Raw genomic sequence first — 25,466 nt, forward strand, 5'->3', positions numbered from 1 at the left:
ACAGTGTTGGAAATATAAGAGGAGTAATTGAGAGGGGAGGGATGAATCAGTTACCACAAAAATAATTCCAAGTCCCTTAGATGTTAATACAAACTTCTTCCAAATCCTTGTACAACTCAGTTAGAACTAGATAAACATTGTAGCTTGGTTAACAAAGCTATCTTAAGATATTAATGTGTATAAACCTTTAGTAACTTAGTTGTAAAAACATAAAGCAATAAGAAAATAAAATGAACACATGAGACACCAAGATTTAACGTGGAAATCCAATTTGGGAAAACCACCAATGCATCTATTTATAACTTTTCACTCTTTTGAAGTGAGCCCTGTTAGGAGAAAACCCTATTAAAGGTTACAAAACACACTATTATGTGTGCCCCTATTAAAGGATTTGAATCACCCTATTAGGAGTGAACTTGTTAGAGGTCTTAAGACACTTCGATCTTGAAATTCCACCCTGTTAGAGGATTTACAAAAATGACTGTTAAGTCAACTCTATTAAGAGATATCTTCATCGCTATAGTTGTTAGAGAGTAATAATGATTGACCTAATTGATGAAGCAAATGATTTGTAGATTTAGATCATTTTTTTGGTTTATCCTCTAGATCCTTCTTGATTAGAATATTCTTTGTAGGTCCTTGGATGTTCTTTCTTTAATTAGATATCCTTCTTTGTTCACATCTTATTCTCTTCCACAACTTGACTTTGCATATATATGAAATACCATGTCAAGTAAGCTTGAACAAACTCTTCAAACAAACAATTAATATCCACTAGATCAACTTGCATAAACCAAATCATTAAAAAAAACTACTTTTCTATCACTTGGACGACACAAAAATTGAGTCACTTGGCTAACACTGAGTTCCTTTGGTAAATGACCTGACTCAATTTATATTAGAATCCTTCATTGAATGACCTAACTTAGTTTACACTTACTCTCTGAACTTGGTACCTTTAGATTCCTACTCAACTGATACTGGAGTCTTTTGAGCTTGGTTACTACTAGAAATAGAGTGTGACATTTGTGTAACATTAATGATAACATACAATTGAATAATTGATTTCAATCTTCTATTTCTTTAGAAGATGAAAAGGAAGATCAAGTTGTTAGAGACTGGATCTATAGAGAGGAAGAGGATAATAGTGAAGTCATCTTAACTACCCCCATTTCTCCTAAAAGATATGGTAAAGGCTACCAATTTTTGAAAAAAATGGGCTATTGTGGCCAAGGACCATTGAATGACAACAATAATACTCTTGTAGAACCCCTAGGTCACACCAAGGGACAAAAGAAGAAAGATACTATAGCCCTAGGGTATGGTGTTGAAGATAACTTGTCAGGATTTGATAGAGAGGTCCCTATAGTTATTGAATTTGAAGATGATATTCAACCCACTACTATCATTTTGACACATGAAGAGCACGCCTTCTACCTCTCTTCTTTGGGGAGAAGATATGTTATTTCATGATAATACCACTAAAGCATCTATATCTAGGAAACCAAAATTTGATGATTGAAAATCATAACACAGAGAGAATCAAAAGAAACATTACTCGATTTGTGGCTCATGATCAAAGTATTGACTCTCAAGAATATGAGTGGGAGTCCCTTTCTGATACATCTTGTGAATTGGTTGTGGATGTGATACATGTCTATGTTTCTCAACCAAACACAACTGATGAATCTTGTGTAGGGTTAGATGAATTGGATTCACAAACTACCTTAGTGGATCATGTTGATTCCTCTAGGATGTATCTTGATATGGATTCCTTTGGAGCCTTCTGTGTAGGCTCAATCTCTCTCATCACTAGAGATTATTCCTCTCACGTCAACAACCTTGAATCTTCTGCCTCATTTTCGCTCATGCACTTGAATCACATAGATTGGTCTATTCAAAATCAAAGACCTAAGCTACCCTCGTTCCAAATGATTATGAGATTGCATGTTACCTGAATTCTATTGAACCCACCAGCAAACCAATAGTCAATATGACCAAAAAAAACATACCTCAATCACAAATTAAAGACAAAAATGAAAAATAAGAGTTCAGAAGGGAAAAACCAACTTGAAATGGTAGTTGAACCAAAAACGAAGAAAAAAATATGTATCCAAAGCTGAAAACCTCTTTGAGGCACCTAAGGATGAGGTATTGGATAGTCTTCCAATATACTTTTAGGATAGATCATCAGTTATGATAGAACTAACATAGCAAATCAACTTGGGTACTAAAGAACCCCTGATATTATACTATTGGAAATATAAGAGGAGTGGCTGAGAGGGGAGGGGTGAATCAGTTACCAAAAAAATAAATCCTAGATCCCTTAGATGTCAATAAAAATCAAAACTCAATGAAAACACAATTCTAATGTAACTCGGCAAATATATAGGCACTTGATTTACACTAATAAATGTTGAAGCTCAATAAACACTGAAATAACTCGATAAATGCTTATCATGAAAAACTTAAGATATTATCTATGATTGATCTTACTTTAACTTAGTTGCAAACACATAAAAGAAATAGCATGAAAACAATTGATACTAAGATTTTAACGTAGAAACCCAATTTGGAAAAAACCACCAATTGCAACTAGTTACTAATTTTCACTCTTTTGAAGTGAGCTCTGTTAGGAGCTATCCATGTTAAAGGTTACAAAACACACTGTTAGGTGTGACCCTATTAGAGGATTTAATCACCCTGTTAGGAGTGGCTTTGTTAGAGGTCTTTAGACAATTCAATAGAAATGCCACCTTGTTAAAAGATTTACAAATAGTTGTTAAACCAACTCTGTTAAGAGATTTAGATCACCGCTACAATGGTTAGAGAGTAACAATGAGATGACCTGACTTCTGATGCAATTGAATTGGTGATTACATATCTCAATTCTGGCTTGTATACTTGATCCTTCCTGATTGTATGTATCTTTGCATCTCAACAAGGATATTCTTCTTATCCTTCTAATTCGCTTCCTCTAAGCATCATCAGATCTTCAATTATGTTCCACGCTTTCAATCCTCAACTTGACCTTATATTTATATCTTACACATTCTCAAGTTGTCTTGAATAGAACTTAGAATAATTAATATTCATCTTCTCAATTGTCTAGAATCAAAAAATAAATCAATTCAACTCAATATGCCAAAAAAAGAAAAATCTTCATTAGTCGACTGTGCTTAGTAGATACTAACTCAAAGTGACTTTCTTATGTTAACCAAGTGAACTCACTTAACACTGTATATTTACAAAGTCCCTTTGGTAATCGAGTGAGCTCAGTTAATACTAGTTCCATCCAATATTTCATTCATTAACTGAGTGAGCTCAGTTAATACTCAACTTTTGCAAACTTTCCTTTGTCACCAGAGTGAACTCGGTAGACACTATCTTCTGAACTAGGAAAAATCTGGAATGCTTGACAGACACAGGAAACTGTCTTCAATACTCGAGTGAGCTTGGCATACATTGACTGGTAATTATATGAAATTTTTTGTAACATCAAAGACAATATACAATCAATCAATTATTTCTAACAATTTTCCTCTTTGGAATTAATGACAACACAACATGTCATAATACAATGAAATTCTTAGAGCAAGAATAAAGTAAGAAACATATCCTTAGTTTCATTTTGATTCTCATCCTTGAGAACTCAACTCCCTCTACCTTTAGTTCCTTCCTCTATTAGAAAAACTCTACCTTCACCATCTTCTTCTAATAGTGAATTCTCCCTCTTTGGTATCAGACCAAGTTCTTCCTCATTGACATCAAACAAAATTTATTTTGATATGATAGCCAAACTGTCCCTCTTTGACATCTCATGCCAAAGATAATATTCAATGAATTTCAATGTACCTTATGTACTAATTCATTTGTAATGTGCCCTTGTCAATACTGCATCAACTAACTAACTTCAACATGCTCTGGTTGATGCACACTAAACTTTATTTAATGAGCTTTCAGATAGGGGAATGACCCCTAACTTACCTCTCAGATATAGAAATACATCCTTAGATAATGGCTTAGTGAATATGTCTACAATTTGTTCTTTAGTATTCACATATTCCAATCTTACCTCTTATCTTGTTAGAAATAATTGATATTCCAATATTCCAATTTGTTCTTTAGTATTCACATATTCCAATCTTACCAAAACAGAAATATAGCTTAAACAAATTGTTATTTACATAATACACTAACCAGGTTTAGTAACCTTTTAGTTACCTTAAGCAAGAAACTAGGGTTGTTGAAACAAAATCTTAATAACCTCTTAGTTATGGCCTCAAACAATAACCCTAATATTTTTAACATTAACAATTACCATGGCCAACATGGAATCTCAAATTGGATTTCGAAGAAACGAAAAGAACACTCTAGCTAGAAAACACAAAATTACTAGTCACCCAAAACCCTCTTTACAACTTTCATTTTCGGCAAAAATGACACTAACAATTTGCCCTCCAATAAACCCAGATTTGTCATAGTTAACAAAAGATTCAAACATAAACTTTCATTGCAATTTTGAAATATAATAGGTAAGAAGGAAGATTGTTAGCAACATTAATCGATGCTCTTAAAGAAACATTGAAACCAAAAGCACTTGTACCAACTTATGTGCATGAAACTTGAAAAATGAGCAAATCCAATATGACCGTGACATTAGAGAAGAGGGGTATATTTCCCTTTTCCATGTGAAAGTGTTTATGAACACTATAGAATGAATGCATAAGCACAAAGACCCAAAACAAAAGACCTCAAGAAACAAACCTGTAGTTTAATAAAACCAAAAAAAGGAAAACATAAACCCAAATTTGACCATCATTTCTTGTTAATGAGTGGCCTTAGTGAGGAAATAATCATCACCCAGATCGAATAGTGTGTGTTTTAACTCTCCTACCTGGTCGTCATGCTCACAGTCAACAAATGCACTCCAATAACCTACAATAAAAGCTAGAAAAGCAAAATGATGGCCTGCAAATGTAAAGGCCTGAGTGCAAATGTGAAGGCCTGAATGCAAATGTGAAGTATTTGACATTAACTGCAAAAGGAACTGAGAAATGTGAAAGGAACCCATTCATATACCTCCATGCAACTGAAAAACCAGAAGAAACTAGCAAAGGCGAAAGCAACTCAAGGATGTACCTTCACAGTAGCATAAAACACCAGCAGCAAAAATGGCATATAATGCTCCCATGAAGAAATTACAAGGTGTTGTTCCAATTACATTTCAATCCCAAACAAATAGAACTCTCGACAAAAGACATGATACAAAGGAATGAAAGATGGCGTAATATGCGAGAAGGTGTGCACCTTCTTGCACCCCCTAGGTAGCATATTTGCAACCTGTAGACACTAAGCACATTTTTGCTTTTGGAGAATTGTAAGTGCAACATAACATTTCACATTATGTGGTTAGTTTAAGCTATTTTTCATTGGATTGTATGAAAAAGCTCCATGTTCATTTAAACCAATTATTTGCTGATTTAGATATAAATTAGTAGTAAATAAAGCTGTAACTTTACCTTACATCAGATGAATGCCATCTTAAAACAAACATGAATCGTGCATGGCACATCTTGTTGGATACAATCCAAGATTTGGCATATACAATACCTTGGTCAAATGTTATAATACCTTATTATAAAAGCCAACCCTCATGTAAACACCATCTTAAATTAAAACATGAATGTACAAGGCTTTTCCACTGCAAATAGCTAGAAATTCTACAAAGTTTTCCTAGCCACCTAAAGCAGATTCTAGCCACACTTGTGTGGCCTTTATAACTTCCTGCTAAAAAGAAGGTTATTAATGTTTCCTACGGTTGTAAGTATTTAATATTTTTGCTAATGAGAGCCAATCAAAAACAGGATCTAGCGAATCGCTGGCTGCAAATGATATCATTCTTTGTTATCCCACCTTTAACTGCAACTGGCCTTATTGTTAAACTGGTTATCATTTAAAGCATGTGACAACCTAATCAATCCATGAGGCACCCACCACCCTGGCTAAGAATGCCAATATATCAGCATCCTTATCAATCTGCAAATAATCAAAAGTTCAATGGACTCATCAGTACTAATCATCTTTACAACCATCTTTATAGAACCATCTTCGTATTTCAAAACTTAATTATTTGAAGTTTATATCTGCAAACTGTACACTTAAAGTCAGTTAGCCACGCCCCCTAAACTAACCCACTAAATCGGTTAATTAGCAAAAACACTTAAAATCAAAGCCAAAATGCGATCCCCTTACCAGTTTTTGGGTTGGTACTCCTGCACCATGACCCGCTTTCGTATCAATTCGGCCGATAATTGGATTAGTTTGCGGACTGTGCTCCATACTTTTGCATAGAACATATTGCATGGTCTGTAACAAGTCAACAGAGAACAGAATTCAGAATCAAATAATCATCACTAATAACATAATAACTGTTTCCAATTAACAATGACAAAAACAACAACTTAATCTCACTGTATTATACCCTATGGCATTTAAATTCCACTACCTTCAATGCAAGGAAAATCCATGAATCAACATGAGACTTGAAAACATCAAAGAATATGGATTTCAAAGTAAGGAAAAACAGGAATTGAAATGAAATGAGTTTAAAAGGAAAAGAGACAACTAAACTACATTTAGATCCATGACGATTTCAAGTATGTTGTATTCATCCAAGACCTGATGTTGTTAGTGCTTGATACCTGTTTTCGTCTTTGAATTATCAATGATCCCTTTCTTCAATCTAGTTCGTAATAGTTGCTTGCCATCAAAAGGAAAAGTTTCATGTCAAAGTCCAGTAGCTCTACTAACAAATTCCTACAGATTGCTGGGGTTACATTTATTCCAAGACCAAAGATGAATGAGCACCTCAGCAATGGTGAACTTGACATGGAAGTTGAAAAATAATACATTGGCAAATAAAGAGATGATAACAAAGTGATGTTCTATCAGATCAAAGAACACCTTATTCTGATTAATATTTAAGTGGTCACCACTAGATGGAAGACTATGAAAATCACCAGAAATCAGCACATACTTGAGGTGACGTTGCAAGACTGGAATTGCACATGAAAATAAATGGAAAATTTAGGAGTTTTAGAATTGATCAGTGAGGTACATATTCTTCGTTGTCTGGTCCGTAGAAGTACATAAATCAGCTAATCATACCAGGAGATGGCATCCTATTGGCAAAAGAAAGTGCTCATATGATCAATGGTTTGTGGAAGAAGTCAAGTTTGTTTTTCATGACATTGCAGGTCTATGAACTGTGCCCAAAGCAAGCATTGTCCAATCAGCAGAGGGAGCCATGTCAAAGGAACATGCAAAATGGTTTTTTCAAGTAAATCACTCTTCAAAGATATGGATCTTTCTACATGTAATCTTATCATGGGATCTTAAATTTTTTTGTAGGAACTATGGTCACTTTTCTTCTACATCGCATGTTTACATATAAAATACAGGTGGAGGATTCACGATTTGCTTTTATCGGTATGTACTTCAATCACATTATTTCTACATCTGCTAATATTCTATTTTTAGAAATGATAATATTTTAAAACAAAACAATTAATTTATATCAGATAAATTGGATGTTGAAAACAGAAATATGGTACATAAATTTATTATTTGGTTTCTATCATTTATTAATTTGAAATTTGATTTTAATTAAAAATTAAATAGATTTGTTTGAAATTTTAATTTTATCAAAAATAAATAAGTATATTTAAATTAAATTTTGAATTTACATAATATAATATAATTTTAAAAATATTGAATAATTATATTTCTTTGTAATAAATTTTTTGTTTCTATATATAATTTATTGTAAAGTATTTTTTATTTTAATAATGATTGATTTCAATTTTTAATATTTGATTTAAAAGAATAGTACTGATTTTTATTTTATTTTAAATTTGGGGGGCGGGGGGGATTATATAATGTTTGGTTTTTAAATTTTGATATTTTATTAGAATCTTAGTAATATTTAACATTTTATATTAAATTGAATAAAATTATTATTATTATCGACAAATGTTATATTACAGCTATGAACCAAGTAAGGCCAATTATCACTGGTCTTCCAATCTCCATCCTCCACTTTTTCTCTAATATCTTCTTACTTGCTTTCCTCCTCTCCTCTTCTTTGTCTTCCCTTCTCCATCCACACTCCAATTCCAACTCTCTCCTCTAGCCCCCCTCCCTCACATTATGGCCTGCTGCTCCCTCCTCCTTGCCCCTCTGCCTTCCTCCTCTCCTTTCCCTTGTCTCTTCTATCCTTGTAAATATTTCACAATAATCATTTATGATATAACTTTTAGAGTGCAAGGAAAAAAAGGATCCTTATATATAAGTGCATGTTAAATTAGAATAAAATCTTTAAAGAGGCAAGTAACTGGACTTCATGATAAATTGCTCCTACAAAGATCTTACCGCTAAATACTTCAGAGAATGGTGAGGCACAACTCGATCATCATGATCAGCTGTCAATAACATTGTAGCAGGATACTGAACACCTTGTCCTCTAGGATCTTCCCACGGCCTCTTTACATTATGCAAGGGTGAATATCTACAATAAAATGTCATTTACAGATTGCAGTTATTTATTTGTTATGTCAGAGTATATTTAGAATTGTACCCACAAATCAAGATGGATGCTTGCTTTGTGCTCTTACTTAATCAGCCAATGAAATTCGGCTTCATTATCTGAACATCCATAATCTGTCGTCCATGCATGCCCTGGCAGTTTAAGAATAAAGTTGATCGTAAATCATCTTGTAAATGCCGATTAAGAAAGTACACACGTTAATTAGAAAGAACAATATAAGATTGCAATGCATTAATGATATATCTTGATGTCACATGTATTTATGCTACATTATGAAATGTTCCTCAATAAACTGATTCAAAATACCAATAGTAAATTTATGGAAACGCAACATGTCCATGACCCCCACATGAGCCAGTGCACAACCAAAAAGGTCAGGCCTCTGTTTTCAGACAAAACAGATCAAGAACAATCAATTCATATCTGTTTTTACCAATACATATGAGTGAGAAATAATCTTCTTTAAAAAATATCGTTCGATTAGAGTGAAATAGTAGAGATTGTAGAACTAGAAAAAGCAACATTAAACTAATTAAAGATGTAATATTTCCTCAGTCCTTAATAGTAGTGTCAAAAGCTTCTGGATTATTACTGCATGGGAGTTTTAAAATTTTGCATCAAATTTTGGTCACACGCCATGCTCCATCATCAAACTAGAAATGCGGTATATTTAAACCAAAAGCTTTTGAATTCAACATTGAATTCACTTTACATGACTTCCATTGATCACTATCTTATTAGTATCATCAATTAAATACCTGATTTATGCAAGCTCCAACAAGCAACCCACCATTACTGCCCCCTTCAATACACAACTTTTTTGGCTGTGTGTAACCCTCTGATACAAGGTATTCAGCAGCACATATGAAGTCATCAAAGCAATTTTGTTTATTTGCAAGTGAGCCTGCTTTATGCCATTCTTCTCCATATTCCCCACCCCCCCGAATGTTTGCCACTGCAGATACTGCTCCTAAATGCTTTAAACTGACAATACGGCGAACACTAAAGGATGGTGTTATATTAACGTTAAAGCCACCATAGCCAGATAACATTGTCAGGTGTGAACTGTCAAGGCTGATGTTTTTCTTGCATACAATGAACATTGGTATTTGAGTTCCATCCTTGCTAGGAAGGAAAACCTAAGATATAAAATATTGTTGAAAGTTCATTAGGAACAAATCATATAAGCATTAAAAATTAATTCAAGGTAAAGAGTATACAATATATTGTATAACCCTAACTAGGGTTTACACATAAGTGCAAAAATACTAGCATCATTTCAACCAAAATACATATGAAAACTAGCAAATAGCCCAGTGTTTAAAACTACAATAGTAGCTATACTTTTCTTATTCGTCTCTGCCAAAATTTACTTGATTTTGACTTAAACAGGCGAAATACCTTAACTGATTGACAGATATACAAATTACTAATTTATCTCTGCAGTGACCCACTTAACTTTGACGTAAAGAACACAAGCTTGTAATTTAGTTATTTCATATACATGATCTTCAACATGGCTGGACACTAGTGGTATTTTATTTATTTCTAATCAGTTCAAATATTTTAAAATGATGTTCATGTTGTATTTTAAATTGTAAAGAACAATTTTTTAAATTTTCCAAAGAAGATGTTCAAGCAAAGAATCATAAAAGTAAAAAGCTGTTTATAATATCAACATACCTGTTTAGTCTCAAAATTGCTACGATCAAAGCCTGGAACAATGGTCTCTCTGAATACTACGAGATATGGTTTTTCAGAATTTAGGTTGCACTGATAAATAATACGAGGTGTGAGAAAGCTTGTAAAACCAATAAATATCTCATCATATTTACGCCTTCCAAAGACTCCACTGACTGACCCAATATCAATTGGCAAATTATGAAGCAACTTGCCAGATTGCAAGTCTCGTACTTGGAGAACATACGTAACATCACTTAAGTAACTTACTAGAATTTGATTGCCATTGACACACACAGCTGATTTAAGTACATTCTTTTCTGACTCTTGAACAACATCACTCCAAGATTCTGGGTACCTCAAATCCACTTGGACCAATTTGTACCTTGGAGCATTTTTATTTGTCTGGAATGTGAACTCTGTATCATCATTCGCAACAAGGGTATATTCTGCTTCAAAATTATCAATGAACTTCTGGAATGGAAGCATCTCCTCCTTGCCTTTAAAGCCCTCAATACCTTGAGGAAAGCTTTCAAGATTACAATAATAGAGCCTATTCACAGGAGCGGACCCTTTTGTAATATATAGAAGGACATACTGTCAAAATAATAGGCAACAGATATCAGGTCATTAACATCCCGTAGCAGAGCAATAGATGGTAGAATGGCCAAAAATAAGCTCAATTGTAATCTTATTGATGAAACAATTTTTTTTTTGCAGATAAAATTTATTCCATTAAAAATAACAATTGCTACAAGCATACAACTATTCATTAAAAACAAAAGGTTAAGAATGAGCCATTTAAAACCTTTCCATCTTCAGTTATATCAGCCCCTACTATCCACTCAGGATTTTCGGGATCTTTCCAACATAATATATCTTCAGATTGCTCCGTACCCAAGAAATGGTAAAACAATTGATGATTAAGGTTGATATTAGTTTCTGTTCCTGCATCCAGCTCTTCTTGTTCTCTGCTGGAGCATGAGATTGTTAAAAAATTAAAAACTAACTGCACTTACCAAAATTGAATTAAAGAAGTTTAACAAGAAATATGGAGCCATAATCAGAGAAAAAGTACACACTTAGGAGCTGGATAACGGCTGTAAAAAAAACCTTTGCTGTCATGGCTCCAAGTTATTGATGAAAACTTCACCTGTCAAACAATGAATATGCTTATGAAACTTCACTAGAAAAACAAATAGAAAACAATAAATACAATCTAGAACAATTTTATAATACCATTAAAAAACCCTAATGCAATCAGGAGTATGAGACCTATAGAATCCCAGACGGTAAAATAGAATGAAGAACCCAGGCATCATATAATTCTGTTTCTCATAGAGAAGATTGTTCAGAAATTATCCAAAGCCATTTGTCAACTTCAATGATAAAATGTGCACTTGCATGATGCGCACTTTGAAATATGGAATGTTTTTGATGATGCATACATCTCCAAAGAAACAAAGCGCATATAATATGTAGCAGAAAACTTCAATGAAATAAAAGCATAAGGCAGGAAGTGAAGGGCATAAAACAAATAATGATACAGCATAACAACTCAAAAACTCTTCTTTAGCATACAATCAGAGATTAATAGATTACACTAGCATAAGTCTACCTAATATCTTAAAAATGATGCCTTGTCATAAAAATCATGTGCATAAGCTTGACATTTCATTTCTACGTCGAAGTTTTCATAAATCCATTTCTTGCTGGTTATCACCATTCTGCTGATCATGAGAACAACTTATAGTATGCTCAACAGAAACTCATTAAACATACCCATGAAAGAGAATCAGGTTCTGTAGTCTTATCGGCTATACAAATAACCTTGATGTTTACCCAGTCACTACCACTGGAGCTTAAACCAACTGCCAAGTATTTAGCATTTTCACTGACAGAATATGTATTTAATGCAACCGTTCCATCTTCACTGAGTGTGTTAGGATCAAGCAGGACCTCTGCTTCTGCTTCCAGATTATCCTGGAACAAGTTGAGATTGAGCACATCTTAAAAATGATATTGACAATTAAACATAAATTAGAAATGTCAATGGCTGCTAAATTAATGTGATGAAATGAAAGAGTTTCCAAACAGACACAATTTCGCACATCTTTGAATTTTCTACATTTACATATATTGAAAAGTCTGCTAAATGTAATGAAATAAAACGTTTTCCAAACACATTCAAAAGAAGTTACTCATGCTCCATTTTTTTCCAAAAATAAGTAGCCCAAAGGAACACTACCACCAATAAGTGAATGCTATGCTAAAAACTTTAACTATGCAGAACTGATGTTAGACCTGTCAGAGTCTAACATCTCACCTGACAACTTGAACTGTACTGCAAAATCTAACACCTGCTTTAAAAAAAAAAGGCATCTCTTAATATAGTAGCTGTATAAAAGTACATCACAAACATGAAAGCCATTGAGTGCCTTTGTAGCTCCATTTGAGCATGGTCTGAAGCTATCCGGGCATATTTATTGATAGATTGGTTTTTTCCAAGGTCCTGCTGCCAGAGAGGCAAGCAAATCGACAACTGTTTTTTTCTCATTCTTTCACCACAGTTGAATAAGTGAAGTTTTTCTTCTAAGAAGAGTGCCGGAATTGATGGGTTTAAGATAACAATGATGTTGAAAACTTCATAACTACGTTCTTTGATCTTTATTGTCACTCTCTGACGTCTAGATGACGATGACGATCATGAATTGAGAGTTCCTTAAAAAATGTACTTAAGTGATTAGGTGTAAATAGGCCGTAAGCACATCTTTGTATGAAAACCACATCTCAGCATATTTATACTATAAACTTACCGCTGTGAATAATGACATATTCTTAGTGATTGCAAATGGCCCTGTCGGAATTCATCTTGTGCAAAGAAATAGATTCTTCCAATCTGACAATCACTGCAATACTGATCATCAGAGGTCTACAATGAGAAGGCATTCTTCAGGCCCTACAAGTATCTACTTTTCCATGATTAAAGGCTTGACCACTTAGAACAGCATTTCCACAGTGGATCAGAATTGTCAGTTTGAATTGCATTTGGATATGCTAGCAAACCTCTTACCTCTTGCAGAGTCCATATCTGATAATTAAAAGATCTGCACTCATTACCATCCAAATGTTTCTGTAACAAAGCTTGGTGCCATACTATGACAATAGTTCAGAAGATCAAAATTGTCTCGCCAAGCTGTTAAAGGCATTAGCATTAGATTGTCACTAAATAGTTTATGATTTTTTTTCTGTTGAAATGAGGCTATACATTGTTTGTCAGATCTCCTTGGAAACAGGAGTTTGAATAATTAATCTACTGTGGCTGATAATTGAGATTGATTGTGGAGATTATCAGCTATTAGAATCTTCCCTTGTGTAGCCAACAAAAAAGAAAAGCTCAGATATTTTCCCTAGCATTAAGAGACCAAAAAGACCATATTCTGTTGTTCAAGTGATTTGTGTGCAGAAGCTTCATGTGTGGAGTTCCCCATGCAGGTTCTTAGAGGATATTGATTCCATCTGATCCCTTGAAATGTAAAGTGTATATGTTAAGTATTCAATTCATCAGCAAGGAAAATAACTTGTTAGGCAGTTTAGCCCTAATATAATTAGGATAGAAGTTTCACTCCTTGTCCTTATTATTATCATTTGTATTAGCAGCAAGATATGTGTACTGCAGTCTGTTACGATTTTTCTTGAGTTGCAGAAGATGTATCTGAGTTTGGAGGGGTTGTTCCCCGCCCTAGATGTCCTCTTAGAAGCAGATTAGGCTGCCAAAATTGACTTGCCATGTTATGGAATCTATGAGAAGAAAGGATTCCTTTTTTATTTGTTGGTATATAGTTAGCCCTAATAAGTTCAATTGGCATTCTAGACTTGGTTGACCAAGAGTTGAAACATATAATTAATAATTGACTCTATGGAACCATATGAGGTGTACATGATAGCCATGCTCATTTCATTGCAAAAGATTGAATTTTTAAGTTAAATGGTAAATCCTCTACCATTTCTAAGAAAAGAAATTTTAGATGAAGATAAGAGGGGATTTTGTTTCCTTCTTCTAGCCTTTGCCACAGCAATTTGTGTTATAGCTAGACCATCCAAGCTTCAGTTGTTTTGGGGCAGAAGAACAAGGGTAAGTAGGTATGCCACTCCTGCCTGAGTTGAATTCTTACGGCCCCAATGAACTAGCCACTAGCTCACGTGGAGTTTTCCTTATTTTTTCCTTATAGTGCTATCGTGTAGACTAGAAAAGCATTTGTTGTTTATGGGGTATCCCAAATAGGACATAGACAATCACATATTGTAACCTTTACACGCCATCTCCCCATCGCAAATGAGGACCCCCTCTTTTCATTGGTTAGATGTAGTGTTTTGGCTGTAGAGTGTCAATTATAAGCTTCAAAGGGTTAAGTAGTGGTCAAGCCTCCAGGTCTTTGAGATTGCAAGGATAGACAAGTCATAGGGGACTAGAAGTCATGAAGGTTAAAGTGAAAAAGCGGTCAAGTTTTGAGAGAAAATTTCTGTGTGTGATGAACCTCGATTAAAATCAAAGAATAGTTCTCAAGTGATGGAGACGTATCAGTACAAGTAAAGGGACAAAAGCATTACAAAAATCAGCAATAATATGAACATTCAGAATTAAATCACTTAATCATCAATATAATTAACAATGCAATGGATGAATATAAAGTTATAAACAGTAGATATGTGAAACATGCAGCAACAGTAGATATGCAAAACATGCAGCAATGATTGAATCTTCAATGCAGTTGATGAACATAATCAGCCAGACTGCTAGGCGTATCAACCATCTAGCAATCCAGATGAAATATAATACAGACTACTATGACTGCCCATAAACACCGATTAATGAGAATTCAAATTAATTAAACATAAGTTACGATTAATATGGTAATCGGTCTTAGTAAACATTAAAAAAATTGAAAAGCCACCATCTCTTGAAAGGCATGTCTTACGATCCCAAGGGATGAGCATTCAGGCTAAATAATATAAAGGGGGGACCTTAAGTTGATAAGAAGGACAAAAAGCATGATCAAAAATCACTTCCCATAGAGCAAGGCAACTGAGACAATTAGTACTTAATTACATAACAGTCATAAGGAGAGTAACAATCATCATCAAGCATTAGTCGTTGCAGCATCAAGGAATAAGAACAATCCAGCAAATAATCAGGATTAATAAAGGAGAATCAGAAGCCTCAACAAATAGTCCCCGATTATCTTAGAAAAAATAAAGGATTAGAGAGGGTTCAATCCCTCTTCATTCTTGGAGTTTAAAGCAAACACAATATATAAGATCAGAATTCAGACTTAGTTCTTTGGAAAAATTTAGAGGTATTTTCATTAGATCATTATCATTTATGTTTGCTAATTGACAACAAGTCCAGGCCATTCTTGGTGGACGAGACTCTTGGTAAATGTTGAGATTCCAAAAATGTAATCCAAAGAGAGATTTTAATTTCTCTTAGAGACAGTATATACTGATGGTTGTTAATAACATATGCATATGTAAAGAGGTATATGCCTCAGGGATTAACGATAAGGCTTGGAAAGAGGAATCTCTTCCCAAGGCTTATAGGGATTTGTTGATGTGAGGGATTTCTCAGTTCCTTTTGCAGTTAATGTCAAATACTTCACATTTGCACTCAGGCTTTCACATTTGCAGGCCATCATTTTGCTTTTCTAGCTTTTATTGTAGGTTGTTGGAGTGCATTTATCGACTATGAGCATGACGACCACATAGGAGAGTTAAAACACACACTGTTCGATCTGGGTGAGGATTATTTCCTCACTAAGGCCACTCATTAAAAAGAAATGGTGGTCAAATTTGGGTTTATGTTTTCCTTTTTTTGGGTTTTACTAATCTACAGGTTTGTTTCTTGAGGTCTTTTGTTTTGGGTCTTTGTGCTTATGAATTCATTCTATAGTGTTCATAAACAATTTCACATGGAAAAGGGAAAAATACTCCTCTTCTCTAATGTCACAGTCATATTGGATTTGCTCATTTTTCAAGTTTCATGCACATAAGTTGGTACAAGTGCTTTTGGTTTCAATGTTTCTTTAAGAGCATCGATTAATGTTGCTATCAGTCTTCCTTCTTACCTATTTTATTGCAAAATTTCAATGAAAGTTTATGTTTAAATCTTTTGTTAACTATGACAAATCTGGGTTTATTGGAGAGCAAATTGTTAAAGTCATTTTTGCCAAAAATAAAGTTGTAAAGAGGGTTTTGGATGACTAGTAATTTTGTGTTTTCTAGCTAGAGTGTTTTTTTCATTTCTTCGAAATCCAATTTGAGATTCCATGTTGGCCATGGTAGTGGTTAACGTTAAAAATATTAGAGTTATTGTTTGAGGCCATAACTAAAAGGTTATTAAGATTTTGTTTCAACAACCCTAGTTTCTTGCTTAAGGTAATTGAAAGGTTACTAAACCTAGTTAGTGTATTATGTAAATAACAATTTGTTTAAGCTATATTTCTGTTTTGGGTCTGTGAAAAAGTTTAATTTGTTTTGAAAAATATGTATTTTGTTTTGGGTCTGTTTTATGGTTGAGTTTGTTGAATCCAGAAACCTGTTCATTAGGCCAAACAAAAAGGGAAGATAAATTGCTCTGCATATTCATGATACTTTGATTGCAGTTTGTAGCTGGGTTTGATTTCATTTTATTCTCCATGATTAGGCTCAAAGAAAATTAGCAGGGGAATGCTGATTACAATGAATTTACATAGTTTGTTGATGGGAATGTGGATCATTGTGCACAACCTTGATTGGAATTATTGCTTTGGATATTTATAACTCTTTGGTTAGAGTTTCTAGTTGGCTTTTATTTTTGTGTTGTCAAAACCCTTGTTGGTCTTACAATAACCCTCATTCGAGTTGGTATTTTGTTAAAGGTTTTCAAACTCAATGACAATGACAATTAATTTCTTTTAAGTTTCGTGTCGTGGTTCTCACTTGAGGTTTTTTTGTATGAATTGTTTACCATATAACATGTATTGAATAAATTATGTAGCATCTTGCACTACATACATGGTAACTACAGAAAAATACACCTATTGTTTGGCTACTTTATGCAATTGTTGTTTATCTAGATACATTAATTATTGTTTCTTTATATCAACTATAAAATAAATTAAGATAAAGAAACCACTATGCTAGAGAACGCTAGCCATGTAAGCCTAGACATTCTCAAAGCAATATGTAAGTGCCTCTATAAGGATTCTTGTAGCATAGTTGATATACCTACATAGACAAAATGAAAAATTGAATAATTAATCATGGATGTAACTATATAGCCATTACAAAAGTTGAGACACTAGCTAAGCTAGGGTTTATATATCCCATTTCTACATTTGCACATCCAAACTCTTGGATGATACTATTAGTCCAGACATTCTCAAAGCAATGTGTAAGTGGCTCTATAAATATACTTGTAGTATAGATGATATGATTTCATATATAAAATGACAAAATGAATGATTATCCATCATAGAAGAAACAAAGTAACCAATAGAGAAGTTGATGTACTGGCTTGGCTACAATTTAAATATCTTATTTTTGCATTTATATAGCCAAACCACTAGTAATATGATAATATCAATAGGGTTACCAATAAGATTGACAAAAAATAATGTCAAAAACCAAGTCATTTAGGTAGTTTGTCAAATGTTTTACTTAGGGATCGACTTTTTCAAGTAATTGAACTCCAAATAAAGGATGACATTACAACCAAGCTTTAGAGAACAAATACCGCCATCCAAAAAAATTCAACGATGAGATCGAGAAGACAATTTAGGAATTTCTTGAGAAAGGATGGACCCGTCCCAGCTCTAGCCCTTTTACATCATTAGTAGTATTGGTTAAAAAGGACAAAACGATACGCATGTGTGTGGACTACTGTACATTGAATAAGAAAACAATAAAAAACAAATACCCTATTCCCAGGATCAATGAATTGGTGGATGAATTGGTACGGTTTATTTTTCTAAAATAGATCTCCATTCCAAATACCATTAGATCTGCATGAGGGAAGAAGACATGGAGAAGAAAGCTTTTTGTTGTCATTATGGGCATTATGAGTTCCTCGTCATGTTGTTCAGAATAACAAATGCACCAACTACCTCCAAGTCTTGCATGAATCGCATCTTCAACAAACAATTGTGTAAGTACTTGCTAGTATTCTTTGATGATATCCTTATTTATAGAATAATTTGGGAGGAACACCTAAAGCATCTAGATGAAGTCCTAGGGACCATGAAGGCTCAATCTTTGTTTGCCAAGCAATCCACGTGTGAATTTGAGATGATAGAAATATTGTACCTAGGGCACATTGTCAGTAAATTTGGGGTGCAAGTTCATTAGGAGAAGATTCAAGCTATCCTTGATTGGCCTCCACCAAAATCACTCTCTTAGTTGCAAGGGTTCTTTGGATTGTACAATTATTACCAGAGGTTTGTAAAAGGATTCTCTCAGCTCAACCCACCTTTAATAGATGTCATGAAGAAAGGCTCCTTCCAATGGAAATGAAAGAGTGCAACACACTTTTGATAAGTTAAAAGAAGCAATGAGCACTTGCCTAGTTCTCGCCTTACTTGATTTCACTCGAACATTCATTCTAGAGCGTGACGCATCTGGAGAAGGCATTGATGCAGTATTAATCCAAGATAGACACCCTATAGCCTATTAAAGTCAAAAGCTTACACAAGTAGAGCATTTATATTCCATTTATTACAAAGAGATGTTGGCCATCATGCATGCACTAACCAAATTTCGACAATATCTAGTAGGTGCCAAGTTTGTCGTTCATACCGATCATAATAGTTTGAGATATTTTCTGGAGCAACGGGATCTGAATGAGAGGCAACAAAAATGGGTAAGATTCAAGCTTTTGATTTTGACATTGAATATGTGAAGGGAAAGAACAATGTGGTTGCAGATGCTTTGTCAAGAAAACCCATCATCTGCCTACTATCTCAGATTTCAATCAACTGGAAATCACACTTATTGGTAGAATATTCTAAAAAAACATTTGCATGTAAGCTAATGGACGACAACACTTAGGATGAACGGTACAAGGTGATGGATGACATTATTTACTATAAGGATCGGATATACTTTGTGCCTAAATCCAAATCAAAGCAGAAAATCCTAAAGAAAATACATGCCTCACCCTTGGTCGGGCACCCGAGGTTTCTCAAAATCTATAGACAGATCAAGGAGAAGTTTTCGTGGAAAGGACTTAAAGAAAATGTATTGCAGTACATACGGAAATGTGCAATCTATCAGCAAAACAAATTCAAACACACTTTACCTGTCGGGTTACTGCAACCCTTGTCTATACTAGATCAGAAGTGGGAAAGCATCTCCATGGACTTCATCACCGGACTTCCTAAAGTAAATGGGAAGGGTTGTATCTTTGTGGTGGTTGATAGACTAATGAAGTATGCACACTTTTTCGCCATCTGCTCAGATTTCCAAGTTGCATAGGTAGCTAACTTATTTTCAGAGAGGTTTTTTGTTTGCATGGGTTACCCTAAAACATTGTGAGCGACAAGGATGGTCAGTTTAACAATATTTTGTGGACAGAATTGTTTTGGTTGGTAAGAACAAAATTGATGCCAAGTACTTGCTACCACCCTCAGATAGATAGAGAGACAAAGATTGTGAACAAGTGGCTAGAAGGCTACCTCCGGAACTATGTCTCAGCACAACAATGGGCATGGGTCAAATGGATGCATATGGGGGAATACTGTTACAATACCACTTATCACATGTCCATTGGGATGACACCCTTCAAAGTACTATATGGGTATGAAACCCTTACATTTATCAACATGGTACTGGGTGATAGCTGCGCACCAAGGGCGAGGGACTAGCTTCAAGAAGGGCAAGACATCCTAAGATTCTTAAAGGAGAACTTACAAAGGGTCCAGAATCAACAAAAGATGTATGTCGAAAAACATCGGATCAAGAGAAGTTTCAAAATGGGAGACTTGGTCTATCTCAAACTCTACCCATACAGACAATCCTCATTGAAGGCAAAAGGGAAAGAAACATTGAAGCCATGTTTTTATGATTCTTATCATCTAGCTCACTGCATCAATGAAGTTGCCTGTGAACTGGAACTTCCAAAAGGAAGCCGCATCCATAACGTCTTCCATGTCTCTTGCCTGAAGAAAGCCATGGGATAGAACATCGTAGTAACTACGGATCTTCCACTACTCAATGAAGAAGGAAAGCTTGTATTGGAATTGACTAAGATCATTGATGTATGTGAGAAGACTCTGCGGAACCATACCTTGAGGGAATACTTGGTACGCTGGAAACACTTTCTGTTGGACGACGCGACTTGGAAAGGTGAACACATTCTATAGCATCTGGCATTGCATTTGCTAGAGGATGAGAAAATTTTGGGATAGGAGGACTATAATGTTCATGTCATAAAATAAATAATTAATCAAGCCTTTGTGTATGGGCTGACTGATTTTAGTCTATCTCAAACCCATTTTTATTTAATTATTTTCGTAGGTGTGACTGTTGGCTATCTTTGTAAACCTTTGGAAAAGTACCTCCAAAATTTATTTAAGCATGGCATGTAGGTAGTAGTTGGTATGCAATTTGGATTATTTCTTTGTACTACGAATTCCTATTGGAGTTCAGCATTGTTTGCCATTTCGGAAGTGAAAGATTTTTCCTACTTGGCTTCTCTAGTTTCGGTGGGGATTCAACCCTCACCCTATTCCGTCGGTGTATTACTTTGCTTCGGATCTGGCAAATCCAAAACACCATTTTAGTCTGAAATATATATATATCTATCTGTGTTTATCTCAATATACTCTGGTGTGTCTTTTTACAATTTTCTTAAGTTGTCAATTCCATTCTGGAGGACTTAAATGTAGTGAATCAGAAGAACAACACCACACACTGCACCACCTTTGTCACTGTATGGATCTTACTCCTTACCATTCGCCTCATTTCCAACACTATATGCCATCTACTCTACACCGTACAGCCTCCCAAACACCATTGTATGACCTTCCAATCACCCCATACAGTCTTCCCAACCCTAACCATATGGCCCTCAGTATAAACTGCATGGCTTCCTAATCCCAACCGTATAGCCTCCCACTTTCAACCATATGGCCTCCCAGTTCAACCATACGGCCCCTTCAGCCTTCACCATGCGGTTTAGCAGCTACTACCGTACAGTCCAAACACTCTCCCTCCAGGCCATACATTGTCTCCAGTTTGATGCCCTCTAAATGAGATGAATTTGGGTATACAAAGGATTCACATCTTCACTACAGGGATCAGAACATTACAGCTTTTCTTCCACCTTATTCTCTTTGTGGTGCTGATTTACTAAGCTTCCTTTGATCTACTTTATTTCTCTAGTGTTTCCTTTTAATTTGTTCCTCTTTCCATAGTTATCATGAGAGTTTTGTGGGACACAGATTGTTGCTAGGTTCCCATGCTCATGATAAAATACAAATCTAAAGGGCATATTTCATTATCAGTAAGTTGTTCCTATTCAATTCCTCCCATTTATAGCATAGTCAACTCAGGAAATTATTGCTCATGATATATATTTAACAAATACCCCAGCATAGTTAAGCATACAAATGTTGATTTGATTTCCATTTGCATTGCCAGTCCTTTGAAGAAAGGGTTCTTTCTACTATTCTCTAACACACTAGAGCAGTACCGAGCAATTCTTTGTAGAATTGAAAGATGACAGCTGAGGTCTCGTGAATAAACCTGACTACTTCATTAACAAAGGTCCTCCGGTGAAACCCTGATTGCTCTCTTATCTAGTGAAGGTTATGGCCATAAATACACTTTTACCATCATCAGGAGATATACTAAACCAGAGAGCTTCCAATAATACCCTATAAATTTATAAATCAGCATCTTTTCCTTAGGAAGCCACAATACAGTCTTCGTTTTCTTCAACAGTAGCTTTTAGCTTGGGTGAGACCTCCTAAAATAGTGACCATTTCCATTCTCTATTGGGGCGGATTGGCTAAAAGTAAATTAAAAAAATTGTGCAAGAACTTGACCAGGCCGTCTCAAAAATTGGATTAGTTTTGCTACAATTGCCCTGAAATTCGGGGATCAAGTGCCTATAGAGAAAGCCATAGTCTACTCTAGCAGATGCATGTTTACTGGTAAAGGTACAACTTCCAGCATGTTTACGAGTATACAGCTGAAGTGTGGTAGATAACAGGAACAGAAAGAGGTGGGGAATGAGTAGGGTCAGAGCTCAGAGATGTTAAACATAGAATGTATCAAGCATCGAAGATAGTAGTTTTCGACAACCTATTACAATGTTGGCTGTGTTTTCTGGGCAGATTGTGTTTCTTTTTTTTTTTTTTTGCATCTAATAAACATTTCGGATCACACTGTGTGATCCAACATCAGGATGATAGAGTTCAAGGAGAAAAATGATAAGAATGTAGACCAAGGAAGAATACAAGGAGGAAGATGGGATGGGGGTACAAGAATCAAGAAAAGCTAGAGAAACCAAGCAATTAGTATCAAGCATTTCCACTAGCAATAGTAATGTGTTATACTTGATCACAAATACTTGTGCTCTTATAATCATTTGAATCTGCCTATTCTTCAAACTTGATCATCATACCTGAACATATAGAACATCCTGGTCTTGTAGCCCAGTATTGAAGAAGTAGAAGTATTTATCACCATATTTGAATGGAACATGATATCGTGGGTGATCAAAAAGGGCTGCCATACATCCCTTAAACTTTTCTCTTGTCTCACAATTCTGTAGGTAGGATTGAGTCAACTTCACTTGCTTCTCAACGAAATCCTTGACTTCATCTGCATCTGGATCTTCCAGCCTGTCACAGGTTAACATATTCTTATCAGAACCAAAACAAGGCCAAGTTAACAGTTCAGATTTGAGAATGCCAATACAAAAAAGACAGAAAAAAAACGCACTGGGTATGGTGTGACAAAAAACATACTGAATATATACATATTTTACCCTAAAACAGGAATAACCGAATTAATTTCAGATAACCAACAAACATGCTTATCACCATTAATAAACAAAACAATCATTAATATTATTTCAAAAATTATGGTGTTGAACTGGAATCCTGAGCAAGATTTTTATCGAGGTCAGTGCAAGTTTAGCAACGAAATCCAGCTACACCACTCTCAGGCCATTAGGCTTTGAAGTAAAATATTCCGGATATTGAAACAATAATGTTAAATGATTATCCTTTTCTAGCATGTTTCACAAATTGGAGATAAAAGAATGTGAATCAAACAATTTTGAAAACTGTGAGTATAGTGGCTCAATGAGCTACCGCAGAAACAGTATTCTGAACCAGAAGTTTTCCCCGTATTCTCAGACATGGTCGAAAAGATAGAAATATATGTACAAGAATGGTTGTGGGTCAATATTATCGGATCAAAGATCCAGTAGCCAAACAGTAAATTCTTCTAACATGTGAAAATCGTATATGCTGGAGATTTTAACCAAGAAAATTGCTTCACCATTGTTGGTTTTTTACATCAATCGATCTAGTGAACATAATTTGTCTATGTATAAGGATATAGGGTCCCTGATTCACCTGGGTAACATAACAGCCCGAATTCAGGGCACAAATTATGTTCCCTGTCAACAGCATAGCAGGCTGGACAATAGCCCTGGCCGGCAAACTAACAGAGGAACAAGGAATAGATACTTATATAATTAATGATCATTTTCAGTACATCTAACACTTATTTTTTTCTGTTTTTCTGATTTGGAAAGCTTGTTTAAGCTGCCATGTTTGGCTTTAATTGACCCTAAGGTGGTATGACTTTTTTGATTTACGTTAGCATAAAATAAGAAAAGGGCATCGTACTTTATTGTCCAAATAGCAAAAAACAGCAGTCAGAATTAATAAACATGCAGTAGAAGATTCTTCCTTGCACTTTTGGTCTTAAGAATACTATCCAACAGAAGCCTTAGCCACTTATAGTTAACAAAAATGTTGTGATGGTCATGGAAGCATTATAAAAGCATTGCTGGCACCCCGGATCACGTAGCATAATGCCATGCCAAAACTACGATCTTCTCCTTCAACAAATCAAATCAAGGATTCAACTGATCGAGCTTAACAGCATATCTACATCGAGTTTTATTGGGCTTGTTTCTTAATTAAATTAGGAGCTCCTAGTCATGCAAAACATTTCCTTCAAAGAAAGTCTAACTTACCATCGATAGGGATCAGGTACAATTACACCATGATAATTGTCGACCACAGACTCATCCCTTCTCACATCAGGATATACCAGCAACTCTTCCGCTGCCAAAGATCCCATATTGATCTGGTAAGTTTGGTGCAGATTGTTTACGCACCACCCTTCATATAAACTTCCATTCTTCGTTATAAAACAGCTTTACGAAAATCACTCGTTTGAGTTATTTTTAGAAATACTCTCTCAACAGCTTTACGAATATCACTCTTTTAAGTTATTTTTAGAAATACTCTCTAAAAAAAGGGAGTTGTATATTATCTAGAGTTTTTTATTTATTGGAATGAATTTCTTAAAAATTGTCCGATTAAATTTTTAAGTTTTCACTAACAAGTAAATTGGAAAAAAATGCGGTTCTTTTTAAGTTAATTTTTATAAAATTTATAGGAATGGTTTTAAAAAATTATTTAAGAGCTAAAAAAAATTTATTGAAAAAAATAATTAAATTATAATATACTTGAAGAAGTAAAATTAATAGAAGACGCAACATTCATAAAGAGGTTGCATAAATAAAAAAACATAGACTGAAATGCATTTGAGGATTGACAAAATCAGCTTTTTCCATCTCTCAAATGAAATATGTAGCAAGAACCAAATCCTTGAGTGACTCTACATGTATGTCCAAGGGAAGAAAATAAAGTTTGAGTCACAACTACAATCCCAACTCACATAACTAGTAGGTCTCACCACGACCATCAAAGACCACAATCTAGGAAAAGACCAACATTTTAATTTATCTTGCCTCCAACATTGATAAGTTGTGCCTCAAAAACATTGACCTTTGAAATTCTCCCAAAGCGATAAGAAGATCAAGGTTTGATTGGAGTGAAATCCTCGAAAGGGTGTGGGGAGATGTTCATTATGATAAACATCTCTTCCATTT

The 25,466-nt window shown here is 34.8% G+C and overlaps 1 protein-coding gene across 1 annotated transcript; it reads right to left on the reverse strand.

Annotated features, from left to right (window-relative positions):
• Positions 1 to 5,517: 5,517 nt before the first annotated feature.
• On the reverse strand, positions 5,518 to 24,649 carry LOC149533159 (uncharacterized). The gene is made up of 12 exons (XM_089802985.1): positions 24,543 to 24,649; positions 22,953 to 23,172; positions 12,071 to 12,271; positions 11,371 to 11,441; positions 11,097 to 11,259; positions 10,292 to 10,885; positions 9,367 to 9,747; positions 8,915 to 8,990; positions 8,676 to 8,739; positions 8,434 to 8,569; positions 6,256 to 6,369; positions 5,518 to 6,039 (listed from the first exon to the last, which is right to left on the reverse strand). The coding sequence occupies exons 1-12, from the start codon at positions 24,647 to 24,649 to the stop codon at positions 5,974 to 5,976; spliced, it is 2,193 nt and encodes a 730-aa protein (XP_089659111.1). The 3' UTR covers positions 5,518 to 5,973.
• Positions 24,650 to 25,466: the final 817 nt, after the last annotated feature.

The sequence above is a fragment of the Cupressus sempervirens genome, chromosome 10 (genome assembly GCF_028749045.1).
Source record: "Cupressus sempervirens isolate cs-2001-9-10 chromosome 10, ASM2874904v1, whole genome shotgun sequence".
Taxonomy (NCBI): domain Eukaryota; kingdom Viridiplantae; phylum Streptophyta; class Pinopsida; order Cupressales; family Cupressaceae; genus Cupressus; species Cupressus sempervirens.